At 39.7% G+C, this 16,595-nt stretch overlaps 1 protein-coding gene across 1 annotated transcript; it reads right to left on the bottom strand.

Annotated features, from left to right (window-relative positions):
* Positions 1–2,043: 2,043 nt before the first annotated feature.
* On the bottom strand, positions 2,044–16,403 carry LOC143849249 (adenylosuccinate synthetase 2, chloroplastic-like). The gene is made up of 4 exons (XM_077358272.1): positions 16,009–16,403; positions 6,621–7,313; positions 5,980–6,291; positions 2,044–2,389 (listed from the first exon to the last, which is right to left on the bottom strand). Exons 1-4 carry the CDS (start codon positions 16,321–16,323, stop codon positions 2,219–2,221), a joined length of 1,491 nt encoding a protein of 496 aa, XP_077214387.1. The 5' UTR covers positions 16,324–16,403; the 3' UTR covers positions 2,044–2,218.
* Positions 16,404–16,595: the final 192 nt, after the last annotated feature.

Genomic DNA, 16,595 nt, shown 5'->3' with positions numbered 1-16,595 from the left:
ATGAACGGCTCTAACCTCTGCTTCGTTCGAGTTTGCCAATCCAATAGGCCCCGAGTAGGCCCAAAGAACTTCCCCTTTGTTGTTTCTACATAACCCCCCTATTTATGACTCCTCTTTTTAGTTTTTACACTAGATAGGGGTGGACCGGGGAAGGGGAAGAATAGGAGGTGAATATATCATTTCCCATAATAAATTTAAGGAATAAAAGAAATTACATGGGGAACAAGAGGCTAAGATTCATGTGGTTTAGTCTCCGACTTCTAGAGGTGAAGCCTTCTGGCAAAGCCAAGTCAGTTTTAGGCATCCATGTATAATTAAATTTCACAACACAATTTAACTTGACATCTAGAATGTGGCCTTTACCATAGTACTAAGACTCGTTGAGTGAGTCAACCCAAAACTTCTGAGTCCGTTTAACACACTAGCAAATGAGTTGACTCGCCAAGAACACCAACAAAATATGAAAATTAAAAAGGCTAAGATTCATGCTATGGAGCTGATTTTTTGGGCACACCCTATCTATGTGAGGGCCAATCAAATGAATGCTTTGGATCACCCAAACAATTTAGCCCCCACTGTATTTTTAGCTAGTATGTAGATAACTTATCTGCACTACTGTGTAGAAACTCTTTTCTCATATACATACGTACATATATGGGGGCGAGGTTTCCGAGGTATCACGCAGCCTGAGCAAGCCACTAAAATACACCATCAACCATGTCTCTCTCTCTCTCTCTCTCTCTCTCTCTCTCTATATATATATATATATATATATATATATATATATATATATATATATATATATATATATATATAATATATGTGTGTGTGCGTGCGCGCGCGCGCTATAATGTAATATACGAAGATATATCAGACCGTTTAAGATGTTATATGAAAATGTAGTAGAGTTTTGAAACTATGGTTACTGCTGAGGACGTTATTCCCTCAATTACAGAACGCAGAGCCTTAATGGATGTTTTCTTACATTGACTGTGTTGAGAAATCTGCCAGCAAATCCAACTCGTGCACAAAAAGAAATGGAAAAAATAGAAATAAAAACAAGCCACAAAATGAACCCCACGATTTTACATGGTTCAGCCAAAATGCCTACGTTCACGCGCAAGAACACGATCTTCCACTACAAGATTACAATTGATTGACCTACAAATCCACAAACCCGCAAACCACAACTCTTTCCTTGTCCTCTCGACCAAGACCGCACACAAGAATAACCTGAGAGAAAAAAATGCATATGAGAGAAAAAAATGCATAAGTGAAAAGTCAGGAAAACATGAGACAAGCATCTGCCTCGCTTCCTTTCTCTCACCTTGTTCTTGCTCCTCCCACCTTTGTAGTTTGTCTTAATTTTCTCTTTTTTGGATTGCATGAAAAATATTTTTGACGCAATTTTTTTTCTCGAGAATTATGTTTCCTTTCCACGATTTAGAGGGAAATTATATGATTATGGTTAATTTAGAGGGATATTATCATAAGATCCCTCTAAGTAAAAATTGAATAGTGTGATAAAAAGTAGGAAATTTTAGAAAAAGAGGGGGGCGAATATATCATTTTCCAAAAAAAAAAATTAAGTAATAAAAGAAATTACAGTGGGGGAACAAGAGGCTAAAGTCATGATCATTTTCATTCATCAAAACCATTTGCATTTATAATTAGGGAAACACCATTTGAGAATCAACATCTTACCATTGCTTTCTTAACAAACAAGCCATCATTATTAAAAAGCTACTACCGTTTACATGCTAGCAAGAGAGCAAGCAAACAAATAGGCACTCCCTTGAGCAAGACCCTTGTAAGCATCCTCAACAAAAAAAACCAATTTATCTTTGCTTTCTTTTCCATCTTTTTCATCTGTAATAAAGGGAGAGAATCTGCAAGCTACATTAGTGTTAATGAAAAACAATAACAACTCTGTGTGTGTTTTTTTTTCCGAGTCTTTTGAATGCAAGAGTTACCTGTGTTGAACTTGTAGAAGCACATTGCAAATAACATTCCAAACAAAATGCAAGGAATACAACCAGCATGTTGCCACTCAAACTTATAATAGATTTTAAGCAATGGAGCAAACCCAAATTCCATATAATATAATTCAATTATTGAAGCACGGATTCCTAAGATCTCCATGAGCAAAAACTACCTAGTTCAAAAAAAAATCTCGAGTATCTCCATTGACAGTAGCTCCATCCAGAAGATAATTAAATTACTTTATTATAAGGGCATCACGGCCTGGTCCCACACCAATGTAATGAACAGGTACGCCAACAAGTTCTTCTATCCTTTCAACGTATCTACGAGCTGCAAGTGGGAGGTCCTTGTAGTTTCTGACGGAAGAAATATCAGTCTGCCACCCAGGTAGGACTTCATAAGCAACCTGAATTACCATAAAATAGAATTGTCACAAAAAAATTACGGCTCCAAGCCAATCAGTGCACTGCTTCAAGTATTTCCCTTGTTTTGGATGAAAATGCAAAAAAGAAAACAAAGATTACAACGACAATTATACCCTTGAATTTGAGATAGGTGCCTAACAGCCCTCCTATGTGCCGTGTTCAACAACACATTAGAAACTTTTTTTACAAGAATATCTATTTTAATGAAATGACAAATATACCAAGCATGTCTAATTGTTTCCAAAAGTTGGGATTTAATACTGAAAATAAATCAAGAGGGAACAAAGATAGAAGATAGGAAGGGATAGAAGTTCGTGGGTTTCAAAGTTAAAACCCCATGACTCCACGTGTTTATCATATAAAAGACCTAAATAATATGTAATTACAAGTATGCCTTCCATAAGTGATGGTCCCCATCATTTATATATAATGAGAAATATATCAATACTCCGCTGAGTATAGATATTGATCATGCCCAACTTGCACGAGATAAACTCTAACTTGGGTTTGACATCCTCTTTAGTTAAAGTGTGTGCGAGTTGATTCCCAATCTTCACAAATGGTAAACAGATTTCCTTAGAAGATACTCTCTATTGAACCAAATGGTTGTTAACCTTTATGTGCTTGGTATGATCATGTTGAATTGGATTATAAGCTATATTGAAAGCAACTTTATTGTCGCAGTAAGGCCTCATGTTTCTTTCCACCTTCACTATTAGATCATATAAAAAAATCCCATGCATAGCCCTATGCTCAGCTTCAGCACGTAATCTGGACAATGGTAGTTTCTTGCTCCTCCAAGAAAATAAATTACCTCCCACAAAGATACAATAAGTAGTAGTAGTAGTAGTAGTAAAAAAAAACATCTATCATTCCCAGAGCCTGCCCAGACGGCATCAATGAAAAACTCCACATCCAGGTGACCATGATTAGAGAGCAACACCCCTTATCCTGGAGACCCTTGGTATTGGGAACCCAAGGAGAATGCATAAATTGATTGATACTACTGACTAATATTTGGTCTATCAAGAGATAAGTAAAGTAGGCAACCAATCAAATAACCCATTATTTGGTAGGAGTTCCCCTCACTTTCACTTAACTTGTGATTTGGATCAATCGAAGTATTTACAGGTTTGGCCCCTAGCTTCTTGTATCCTTAAGTCCAAAATGTACTACTTTTGTGATTTGAAGATACCCTTCTTGGACCTTGCACCTTCAATGCTCAGAAAACATCTAAGCTATCCCTATCAAATTCTTTAAGTAGGAATGCCTTCAACTTTCTTACCTCAGAAGGAGAATTCCCTGCTACTACAAATGCCATTCACAGACAATCAATGTAGTCAATGTTGTCCCCCCCTCTCTTAACAAAGAGGCTACCAAAGAGGGTATCGTATGGTCAGCACGATTAATAGTAGCCTAACTTCATCACCGCTCAAGTAAATCTATTAAAGTAGGGTTTGGGAGACTTTTTCAACCCATATATTGATTTCTTCAACCTTCACATCTTTCCTTCATTGTTACGAGTCTATATGATCCTGAAGGAGACATCATATAGACTTCTTGAAGATCCACATTCAAGAATGCATTCTTGACGTCCAGCCGGTACAATTCCTATGAGAAATGAGCAGCCAGTGATAAAATAACTCGTATGAAATTTATCTTTGATGCGGGAACAAAGGTTTCCTAGTAATCTATTCCATACAGAGGTAAGAGCTTTTTGATTTTTTACCGCCCTAATTGTATAATTGCGGGGTTGTATCTGTCTTTCTTGGTTTGTATCTGTGTCTTTGTTCTTGAAGGGGGACCTTCTCAGTCTTCTTTTAATGAATTCTGTTACCATTCAAAAAAAAAGTAATCTATTCCATACATCTGTATGTAACCCTTCGCAAGGAGGAAAATAATGAACATACTCAAAGAAAGCAACATCCGTGGAGCCAAAATGTTTCCCCGAGACAGTATCAGCACACTTACTACCTATCGGCGTAGAAAAATATCCGAAGAAGACACCCCAAATAGACTTATGATCCAGTTTTGCACAATTTGGACCCAAAATATGGATAAAGCAAAACACACAAAAAGTTTAGGATGAATCGAAAAAACGGACTGATTTGGACACAAGAATTACAAATGAGATTTCAAATGAAAAACTCTAGATGGCATATGATTTATCAAGTATGTTGCAGTTGACACCGCATTTGCTCGAGAACATTTGGGAACCCCCATGCTCACGAGAAGTCCCCATTGCACCTCCAGTAAACACAACTACTTTGATAAACTATCCCATTCTCTTCAAAATATGTTGCCAATTCCCTTTCAAGGTATTCTTTTAACATTATCAGATCTGAAATTTTTTACCTCCTTTTCAAATGGTTAAGTATTATATTATAGAATAGTTTGAAAATCCTCAAAGGGCATGATGAGCCTCAATGGGTGAGCCCTAACGGGCCATTTTCAGATACCAGTCCTTAGGGAAATGCAGTTGTCATTGAGGCGCTCGATTGAAAGAGAAGCTAAACTTAAAAATGACGCCAGTGAATGGAAGAGGCATAGGAGCGAGAAAAGGAAATACGGGTTAGGTGGACGGCTAGATCATCCATCTGCCAAAGAACAAAATTGCTGGGTTGTGATCAGGGAGAAATATGATGAACCTGCTCTTGTAGCATGTTATAAACTAAGATTTCACTAATCTTACACGATTACAATCAACCCTATTCAATGCTTATTATGGGGCACTTAAGGCATAAACAGGTAAAGATAAAGATAAGATTTAAAGAGACACGAAGATAGGAATAATCATAATCTAACCTAACTGAATAATCTTAACATAATTGCCAATCGAGCACAAGGATGATCCAATGGTCAGATCTAGTGAGATATGATATATTCTAAGTGTCTCCTTTTCCGGATACAGTGGATCAAGATCCATCAGCAACATACACCTTGTCCAGACTAGAAAAAAATTATGAGAGAATATTGTGCAACGGTACAACCCTATGATGTTACCTTGAAGCTCAAACTTGAAAGGGAGCAGCAATCCTCTTGCTCCTTTTGCTCTGATACCAAGTTGGGATTTAACCTTGTAATAAATCAAGAAAAGAGGAACAAACAGAGAAGAAGAAGAAAGGAGAAGGAAGAGAAAAGAATCCGTGGTTTTCAAAGTTAAAAGCCTCAGGACCCAAATAATATATAATTACAAGTCCATAACCTTGAGGTCAGAGATTCAATCAGAGCTTATCTATCGAAAAAAAGAAAGAAAAGAACACTGAACCCTATTCATTCAAGAGAATCCCTGTCTCTCATCCGTAGCTTTCCTCACTTTTTTTCGCCCCTACTGCACTAAAAAAGTTAAGACACTTCTCAAAGCCATCTAAATGCCATTCAGAGGATACAATTCAAATCAAAACATGGGATTGACATGACCATTGGAAAATATGCATATAATAAGAGATCCATTAGGTTGGTTATTTGATAACTTCAGAATAAAATCTAAAAACATGGTCCTACTAAATAGCATTTCATAAGATCCAACAAGTTTAAACAAAAAGTACTCTCAAATATACAAGACACTTGCCTGTAATTGCTCTAGAACACGAAGATCTGCAGGAAATGATTCGATCGGTTTTCCATCAATTTGTTTGTAGGAAACCCCCAACCTAATTTCTGGAAGCTCTGAGAGAACATCAAGTTTTGTGAGGTTGAGAGATGAGAACCCATTGATCTGGCAGCAATATTTTAGTGCGACTATATCAAGCCAGCCACAACGTCGAGGACGACCCGTAGTTGTGCCAAACTCCATCCCAGCAACCCTAAGGAGGTCACCACCTTTCCCTAAGATCTCTGTTGGGAATGGACCCGAGCCTACTCTTGTCGTATATGCTTTTACCTGCACAGAATGTTTTCATTATCCTAATAGCCCCAGAGAGATTTTATGATTTTATAACTAGTTGCAAAAGAGGGGCTCTCCATCCATGAAGGAAAGGTAAAGAGTTACACTCATGGTTTTGAATTTCAGCCAAAACACTGAAATTTCAGGAAAATGTAATTTTTTAAATTTTTTTCTGAAATTTACTTTTTTCCTAAATTTCTGCTGAAATTGAGGAAAAAAAATCGGATTTGGCAGAATTTGTTCTTTTTACCGAATTTCGGCCCAGTATTTCGGCTAAGGCCGAAACCGATACAGAAACCAAAATTTTAAACCTTGGTTACACTTACCACTCCAATAAGATCACCCAGGCATCTGGGAGCAATGCCAAGTCCGGTACAAATTCCACCAGCCGACGGACTAGAAGAAGTCACAAATGGGTATGTACCAAAGTCAATATCTAACATAGTCGCCTGACCCCCTTCAACCAATATCTTCTTTTTCTGTGAGATGGATTCATTCATAATATGTACGGTATCAGCAATGAAAGGTTCCAACCGCTCGGCAAACCTCTTGTAACACTCAACTTCATCCTTAAGCATGTTAGGGCTATATTTGAATCCCTTGAATCGTGATGCCGCATCTGCCAAGAGAGTATCAAGCATCTGAGGAAATGTATCCATGTGCCTCAGGTCACTAACTCTTATCCCATTTCGAATCACCTTGCTTGAATAACAAGGCCCAATCCCTCTCTTGGTTGTCCCAATAAAGGAATTTGCAAGCTCCGCTTCCCTAAGTCCATCTACAGTTTGATGGAAATCAAACAACAAATGCGCACGATCAGATACTAATATTCTTCCCTTACAAGAGACCCCATTAGACTCGAGGCCATCAATTTCTTTAAATAAGCCCGGTAGATGAACCACAACCCCATTTCCAATCACACACAGAGTCTCCTTGTTAAGGATTCCTGAGGGAACAAGATGAAGAGCAAACTTTTTGCCCTCAGAGTTATAGATTGTATGTCCAGCATTGGCTCCACCCTTACATCACAGAAAGAAAACAGATTTTTGTAAATGCATCTCAGTAAAGAAAACCAATTTGTAGCAATATAACTATGAATTTGATTTCCAAACTCATTACATTGGGTATGTGCGAAAATATTACTATAGAAACAGGGCAAATACATAATCGAGTTGCGAGGAAGCATAGGATGCAAAAATACACAGAAAAGCAATTCCCAGAGTCATACAGTAAGTGTGCTGATATCAGCCCACGTAGATAAGCAACATGGAAAAGTTCACATGGGAATTAGTTACAAAAATAGTCAGAGATGGGAAGAAAGGAGAGACAAGAAGAAAAAAATAGGCAAATTAGGGTCAGACGTGCCTCAGAATTATGTTATTATGAGCAGGATTTCAACTGTAATGATAAGATTCCAGTTTTTGTGACATGCCTGTGGCAGGTTGTTAATTCCAATTTACCTTTAGAGCAGGAGAAAACAAGCAGGGATTGAGCCTCTAGCTCAATGGTAAAGGCTTTGGCCTTCCACCTTGAGGTCGGAGGTTTGATCCAAGCATAATCATCCCTCCCCCGCCCCTCGCACCCCCACCCCCACCAAAAAAAAGAAAAGAAGGAAAGGACAAGCAACACATGCCAGGAGCAATAAATCAAGTCCTCGCACTGTAATGAGAATGATTGAGAAGCTTTTCTGATTCATAGAATGTTTTGTTGATTATCGTTTCTGAATAGTATATAAATCAAGTAACGGCATGGTAATTAAATCCATCACTACTGATGTTAAATTGGATCTTGTAATTATATAATCAACAATTTATTAGTAAAATACTAAAATACAACAAAAGTAAAAAAAATTACACTGAAAGCTGGGAAGTTATCCTGATCAATGTAAAGAGATATAAGGATAAAATAATGTCCGAAACTAAAATAATTTTCTGGTGGTGCAGGGCGCTAAAAATGGTTGAGTGACGACTTGATTAAATAGAACAGAAACTTCAGAATAAGCATCCAAGAGCAATGAATGTCACAACCTCACAATATCCAAGCCTGGTTGATCTTTGGCATTCTAACATTGGCAATTTGGCATTAATTTCAGTAGCAAATGTTAGCAAACATATGCACTGGATCTGTACATTTCAGTCTAAAAGTATGGGTGTATTTTTACTTGAAAGTTTTTTTCCTCTTAAATAAAAGGAAATGCCATTACCATCGAATTGTTTTGGTACCTTTTCACGCATCTCCCTATACTGTGAGTTGTATCTTGTGTGAGTCAACAAAAAAATTCTAAATAAAGAGATGGGCGGAAAATACCAAAGCAGGTGTTGTGGAAATGTAAAATTAATGGATGAAACCAGAGGAACAAACATAGGTGAGGACACTGGAAATATAGCAAGCGATAGTGCTGAGTATCTGCCTTTTTTTTTTAAGATGAATATTTTATTCAATAAGAAAACAGAGAGGGCCAGCGACCTGAGATGGTCGGGGCGAGAACAAGGAAACTACAACAAAAAGGAATACAAGAAAATCAACTGAGTATTCTTTTATGAAAGAACGAACAAGTGAGAGGCCATTCCCTTGTCCGCGAAACTAATTTGACTAGCTTATGATTTCACCATGAAGATGTATGTGACCAAATATCCTGCTTAAAAATCTCACTCCAAATCCATCACCAGACATCAGGAAGGGACACATTTAACATATAAATTATTGTCTCTTAAATCAGTTGAATATTTTGACCTCTAAGCTGCTATTATTAACTATCTGCAGCATCTGCCGTTACCAATCCATTCTTATATATGCATAGAAATAAGACTGTTTTTAAAATATAAAAAAACCAAAAGCATCAAAGATAAATTGTATGATGAAGAAGATACAGAATAAATCAGCAAGAACAAATAAGAGAAGAATGGCATTAATGGACGGAGGATAGAAGAGAAACAAACACGGTAAGCCCCTAGTTCACTTGGAACACCAATGACAAAGAAGTGCATATCCCCTCACTAGTAGAGCACAAACAATAGGATGCTGATCAGCCAGTTAAGATTATTCTATCAAAACTTTACATCATAAGCACTCCTCAAGACAGTAATCAACTTGAGGTATATACTAAATAAATCATGTCACTATTTACTAGCGACATGATCATAGCAACAGCTTGCATGGATAAGACGGTATCTAGATAACTTACACATACACAATGAAGATTTGAATCAATAGAGCCAAGTTTTTACCTCTCTTTCAATTGCAAAGGTATGCAGATATAAGTGTCACAGAGGTAAAATCATGAAGCTTGAAGCTTGAAATGAGACAATTCTAAAAGGGTGATTGAATTCCGATTTGTAGCATGATGATTCCTATTTATTGGAACAAATGAACAACTGCAAGAGTATATTGTACTGTAATGGGAATAGAAAGAAAACCTAAATTTGTGAATGCATGACACGGCCATATATGGAAAAAAAAAACTAGAAAAATGCACATGAATCTAGGAACATATCCAATAAAGCATCTCAAGAAACCCAGTTAAGTTCTAAAACTAAGGCACAGTTCATTTTGAATTTTGACAATTGATTTTGAGTCCAAAACTGAGTATTGGACTCAAAATCAATTCTCTGAAACCAAAATGAACATGGCCTAAGGAATTCTTAACCAAGAAACATAAACCAACTTCCATGTTGCAAATTCAAAGAAGAATAAAAAGAAGGGGTGTGGAAGATATAATGGAATACGATGCAGGAGAATCAAATGAAAGTGGGTTACTGGGAGTTTTAAGTGATAGAGAAAGGTCCCTGGGTGTTGGTAATCAAAGCTTGGAGGGTGGATTAATGGCGGTTGGTGAGGTGGGTGGTGGTCTCATTAGCATTCCCGAGGTAGGCGGAGAAGCTGAAGGGGCGCATGTTAGCTTGGAAGACTCTAGTGCACCACAGGGGGTGCATGATAGCCTTCAAACACCTGGCGGCTTTTTTGAATTTCAAAAAGGTGGGTCTCCCAATGCTTACAGGTGGCGTAGCTTGATAGGTGGCAGTACTCTTGCGGCGGCTGTGGTGGACCCCACATCTGTTTTGAGAAGATATGGTGAATCTTTGAATGTTTGTCCTTTTGATGGTGAGCTGTCAAGGGTCCAAGTAACGCCAAACATCTCATGGGCCTCGTCAGTTGGAAGCCCATTAGGAGAGAACAACCATTGGGCCTTGGATTCTTTGGAGGCCTTTGGTGATAGTAATGTACGAAATTGCCCTCGATCGGTTCACTTTTGTCAATCGGATTCTGTTAGAATTCAAGGGAGTGGGCCCAAAAATACAGGGTCTTTTACGTCCTTGGATGCCCTGTGCGACCAGTCAAGGGATAGCAGAAATATAGGTCTTGAGGATTTTAGTGCTTCTTTGATGCTGCATCAAGAGGTTGCAAATTCTGCAGGTGGGAGGATGAGAAGCTCTCGGATATTATGTCAGAGATGCAGAAATGTGAAAGGAATTGCTTTGTGCTTGGACTTTGAGGAAGAGGAGCAGAGTTTATTCGCACATAGGTTGGTGGATAAGGGTAGTGGAGATCTAGTGGGAGGACAATTCATGGAAGAGCCGGATTCTGAAGAGCTTACTCCCCACGGGGGGGAGCTGATAAAAGAATCAGTTAGTTGCCTAGATGTCCAGAAGGCCTAGTCAAAATCAAGGTATAAGCGAGGAGAAGCCTCTCTATTTTGCTGGAATCCGTCGAGGAAGGCACAATTATGAAAATCTCAATTGAAAACTTGGTGAACGTATCTCTGGTAGATATTATTGGTGTGGGTAGTCTCATCGCAGATTACTTTGGAAGGCTCCGTAGTGTGAGTGGGTGTATCCCTGGTGAAAGGGCAATTTCCCAGGAAGGATGTCTGTTGAGGGTTAATCACTTTTCAATAGTTAATGAGGTCAGTGAGGGGGTTTGTCGATGATCTTTGGGATGGGCGTTTAGAGTCAGTGGTTAACTATACTCTAGGGTTTTCAAGATCCTCGGGGTGGTGGCATCTGGGGGTGAGGAGAATATTAAGGACCAAATTAGGGCTGCAGAGGCAAGGGATAGGGAAGCTCAAGACTATGCTAAGAGATCGGCTGAGTCAGCCAAGAAGAAGGAAAGAGAATTAAAAAGGTTAGAGTCGGGGATTAATTATAGTGGAGGCCAGTGTGAGGAGGGGCCCGGTCTTGAGCCGAGAGGAAGAACAAGTGAAGGCCGGAAGGGGAGGAATACATCTAAAAAAAGTTATACATGAAGATTATGTCATGGAATTCAAATGGGTTGGGGTCGCAGGGGAAGAAATTGCAAGTTAAGGAGCTGGTAAAGAGTGTTAAACCGGATTTGATTTGTCTGCAAGAAACAAAATTAAATGTGGTGGCGAGAGGGGTCATGGGGGGTTTAGGTCTCAAGGAGGAGTGGGAGTTTGACTTCATTCCTTCTCAGGGGGCTTCTGGAGGAATTGTAGTGGCATGGAAGGATAGCTACCGCAAGAAACTTGACTTATGGAAGGGTAAGTATTCTCTCTCAGTGGCGCTTACGAAGGTAGAGGATGGATCTTTATGGTTGTTTTCAGGTGTCTATGGTTCGTTTACAAGGGAGACAAAGGAAGAATTTTGGGAGGAATTGGATCGAGTTAGAAATTCGTGCCCCTTTCCTTGGTGTATAGGTGGTGATTTCAATGAAATAAAGGCAGTTGAGGAAAGGGTTGGATGTTCGAGAATCTCGCAGAACATGCAGCGAGTTATCGATTTTATTGCAAAAGCTGAGTTAATCGATCTGCCGTTGGCAGGTGGATCTTTTGCATGGGCCAGAGGTGAAAGTAGGAGCCGTTTAGATCGTTTTTTGATTTCTTCAGAGTGGTTGGAAATGGTTCCGGAGGTTTATCAAAAGACACTTATCCACTCAGTCTCGGATCACTGCCCCATTTTGCTTGATTTTAGATTTGAGTCGTGGGGGCCCATCCCTTTTCGATTTGAGATTGCCTGGCTTGATTACCCCCAAATGGAGGAGAGGATGGAAGAATGGTGGGAGATGTGTATGGTAGAAAGTCCGGCTGATGTGGTGATTGGCAAGAAATTAAGGTTTGTGAAGAAGAAACTCAAGGAGTGGGTAGCGGTAAACAAAGAAAGTCTGAATGAAAGGAAAAGCTGGCTGGAGTTTAGGCTAGTAGAGCTAACTGCTCTAGAAGAGAGTGGTTTGGGGGGCGAAGATGAGCTTCAAGAGATGGGGAAAGTGAAATAAGAACACCAGGCTATATTGTTGCATGATGAGATTACGTGGAAGCAAAAGTCAAGAGTTAAATGGCTGGTTGAAGGGGACAAAAATACAGCGAATTTCGATGCAATGGCTAGTGCTAGGAGGAGGAGGAATAGAATTGTGGTACTAAATGACGACGGTAGGCTGGTGTCATCAAAGGAAGGCATATCCTCAGCCATTATATCTTTCTATTCCAAACTCTACTCCTCTGAGAATTTGTTGCGTCCTATCCCGGAAGATGTCTCTTTTAATTGTCTCTCTTTGGAGGAAAGCTCAAAGTTGGAAGTTTCTTTCGGTAAGGAAGAGATTGAGAAAGCCCTTTTCTCTCTTTCCAGGGCTATGGCTCCTGGTTCGGATGGGTTTTGTTTGGCTTTTTTTTCAGTCTTGTTGGTCGGTGGTGAAATGTGACATTCTCAGATTCTTCAAAGAATTTCATGAGGGATTGCATCTTGATAAAGGAACGGGTGCCACTTTTATTACACTGATACCCAAGATAGAAGGAGCCTCCAAGATTTCTGACTTCCAGCCAATAAGTTTGGTGGGATGTCTGTATAAGGTGCTTGCAAAGGTGTTGGCGGATCGAATAAAAGTAGTGCTGCCTAAGCTTATTTCCAATAGCCAAAGCGCTTTTGTGGATCAGAGGCAGATCTTGGATTGTTCTTTGGTAGCAAATGAAGCCATTGATGATTATTTCAGACACGGAAATAAAGGGGTGGTTTGTAAGTTGGACATGGAAAAAGCCTATGACTGGGTGGAGTGAGATTGTTTGGATTATCTATTGGGCAAAATGGGGTTTGGAAATGAATGGAGAGGTTGGATTAGAAGATGTATTTCGCCAGCGTGGTTCTCAGTCTTGATTAATGGATCGGCAAAAGGTTTCTTTAAATCATCGAAGGGTTTGAGACAAGGGGAACCTTTATCTCCCTTTCTTTTTGTCATCGTGGCAGAAACTCTTAGCAAGCTTATTCAGAAAGGCAGCGAAGTGGGGCTAATAGAAGGTTTTAAGATAGGAAAGAACAAAGTGGAAGTGTCATCCTTCAATTTGCGGATGATACCCTACTTTTCGGTGAGCCGAATCAAGTTAAAGTGATGAGCCTCAAGGCAATCCTCAGATGCTACGCGATGATTACAGGTCAGGGATCTAATTTTGCGGAATCAAGTATGTTCCCAATCAATTTATCCCCTCTTGAAGCCAGCAATTGTGCAGCTATTTTGGGTTGTAAGGTTGAAGAGCTTCCTTCTTCTTATCTTGGCCTTCCATTGGGTGTGGGGAGACCTAATAAAGCTCTTTGGGACCCGATAGTTGCTCGAATTGAGAAAAGATTGGAGACTTGGAAAATAAGATTAGTCTCAAAAGGGGGTCGACTGACTCTTGTTAAGGCAGTTTTGGCAAATATTCCAGTTTATCCTATCGTTATTTAAATACCCTGTAAGCGTGGGGTTGAGGATAGAGAAGATTCAAAGAAGATTCCTTTGCGGGGGGGGTGTTGAATGAAAAGAAGGGTATTCCTATGGTTAAATGGGAGAAGGTTTGTGCTCCAATTAAAAAAGGTGGTTTGGGAATTAGGAAAAGTAAGGGTTTCAACTCTGCTTTGTTGTGTAAGTGGGTGTTGGATGGCAAATGGGTGTCGGCCGATGCTTATGAGAGACGAGGAGTGTCGATCTTGAGGGATGTGCTTCGCTTCTCAAATGTATTTAATCAGGGTATTTAATCAGGGCTGTAAGTTCAGAGTGTATTCTGGTAGGCGTATCAGGTTCTGGCTTGATGTATGGTGCGCAATCGAGCCCTTGGGATCGCTATTCCCAAATCTACTAAGAGTGGTTGCAGATAAAAATGCTTTCGTGTGCGACTGTTTTGAAAGAGTGGATCAGAAGGTGATTTGGTGCCCTCGGTTTAGAAGGAATTTTTTTGAAAGAGAATTAAAGGATTTATCTTCCTTGTTTGAGCTACTTGAGAAATGCTATATCAAGAAATCCAGTGAGGATAAAAGAATATGGATTTGGAATTCATCTGGAATCTTCTCCGAGAAATCTGCATATGCTAAGTTTGTTCCGGATGTTGAGGATTCTTTTGTGGCTAAGGTTTGGTCCTTTCATTGTCCCCCTAGAGTGTCTTTTTTTGGTTGGTCTATAAGTAGCGGGCGTATCCAAACCATTGAGTTTCTGAGAAGAAGGGGTTTATGCTTGATTGACCATTGTCCGTTATGTTTGGAGGATGGCGAATCTATTGATCACTTGTTCATACATTGTAAAGTAGTAAGAGTGATATGGGGTTTAGTTTAAGCTCGATTTGGTATCCCATGGGTGTTTCCTCAAACAGTACCTATGCTTTTGGACGGCTGGGAATTCGTCCCTTGGAAAAAGAAAGGGAAGGTGCTGTGGAGGATTTGCCTTTTAGCTCTTTGGTGGGCGGTCTGGAAAGAAAGAAATTGTAGGGTTTTCGAGGGCACAGCCACTTTATCCTTCAGTATTTATCAGAGGATTATAGCCATGTCTATCAAATGGGCGAAGAGTCTTCCTTTGTTCAGATTCGTGTTGGCTTATGATTTGTGGGAAAGATGGGATGTCATTTGTATAGAAGGGTTAACTAGGCAGAAGATTGTTCAGAAGTGGGTTCCGCCGCCCATGGGTTTTAGTAAACTGAATGTGGATGGAGCATCCTTTGGAAACCCGGGGTCTTCAGGTGTTGGAGGACTGATGAGGGACAATGTAGGGGCTGTGGAGTGGGTGTTCTTTGGACCGAATGGGATTTCAGATTCGTCAGAGGCGGAAGTAAAAGCAGCATACTTTGGTATCCTTCATATCGAAAGACCCGTCTTGAATAAAGTAGTTGTGGAAGGGGATTCCTCTAATGTTATCAGATGGATTGTTGGTAAAGCTCCTCCCCCTTGGAGATTTCTCAGCCTTATTGAGGAGATTTTGGACTGGGTGGCAGGTCGGAAATTTCTTTTGCCCATGTTAGAAGATCAGCCAATGAAGAAGCTGATGAACTAGCCAAGTCTGGGGTCATTAGGCAGGGTTTAGAGTGGTTTGATGATCTTCCACCTTAATTGTATTTTGTATAGCTGATGTGCTTTTATCTTCTTTATGTTTTCCCTTTGTATTCTGAGGACCAACTCGGTTCCATTTAATCAATATATCTCGCCATTTCAAAAAAGCAGAAGAAGGGGTGTACTCTTGGCACTATTTTTATTCAATCAGTTGTGGGTTTCCAAATTCCCACTAGATGCTACATCAATGGGTTCTAAAATTTCACAAAACTAACCAAAATCACTTCTCCAACATCCAAAAATCAATAGGAAAAGGGGGGAAAAAAACCCACAATTAGCTTCACAGATAGAGATCACAGTTCAACAACAGCATGAATAGAAATAATTTCTACACAAAATTAATAAATAAATAAGCACAAAACCACCATTCAATACCAATAAAAAACCCACAAAAAAAATGAGAAACATAAAGCGGGAATACCTGACAACGAGCAACAATATCAAAATGTTGGGCTAAAATGTCAACGAGCTTGCCTTTCCCTTCATCACCCCACTGAGAACCCAAAACACCTGAAACCTGACTCAGTGAGCCAACTCGATCTAACCCGTCTCCCTTTTTCTCAGCCAACGCGGCTGGAAAAGAAGAAGAAGAAGCTACGGTGTTTGCAGAGCACTCTACACCCTTCAAGGAGATTTTTCTATGCACGAAAAACCCACTTCTGTTCTTTCCGCCATTAAAGCTTCTTCGAGAAACAGAGAGAGGGTTTGATTCGATTCGGAGGGTTGAGAGATTCATTGCGTTTAGACTGTGCTATGAAGGAACAAAGCACTTCCTCTCTTTGATAACGAAGAAGGAAAAACACTTGCCTCTCTCTCTTTTTATATGAAAGGGAAAATGTGTTTTAACATTTAAGCAGAGATTAAGTTTGGGCCCAATTTGGGGGCATTTGGGCCTGATTAGGTCTCAGTCAAAACTTCTTAGCCCACCAAAGTATGGGCCTGTCCTAATTTGACGTAAAAACTGCTATTATCGAAGACCAATTTCTTAGCCCACCTCTCCTTTGAAAC

The sequence above is a fragment of the Tasmannia lanceolata genome, unplaced genomic scaffold (assembly GCF_043159265.1).
Source record: "Tasmannia lanceolata isolate RefF3 unplaced genomic scaffold, GAP_Taslan_0.1 ptg000003l, whole genome shotgun sequence".
NCBI classification, from domain to species: domain Eukaryota; kingdom Viridiplantae; phylum Streptophyta; class Magnoliopsida; order Canellales; family Winteraceae; genus Tasmannia; species Tasmannia lanceolata.
Note: the sequence above shows the minus strand (reverse complement) of the source record. Positions and strands in the feature narration are given on the sequence as shown.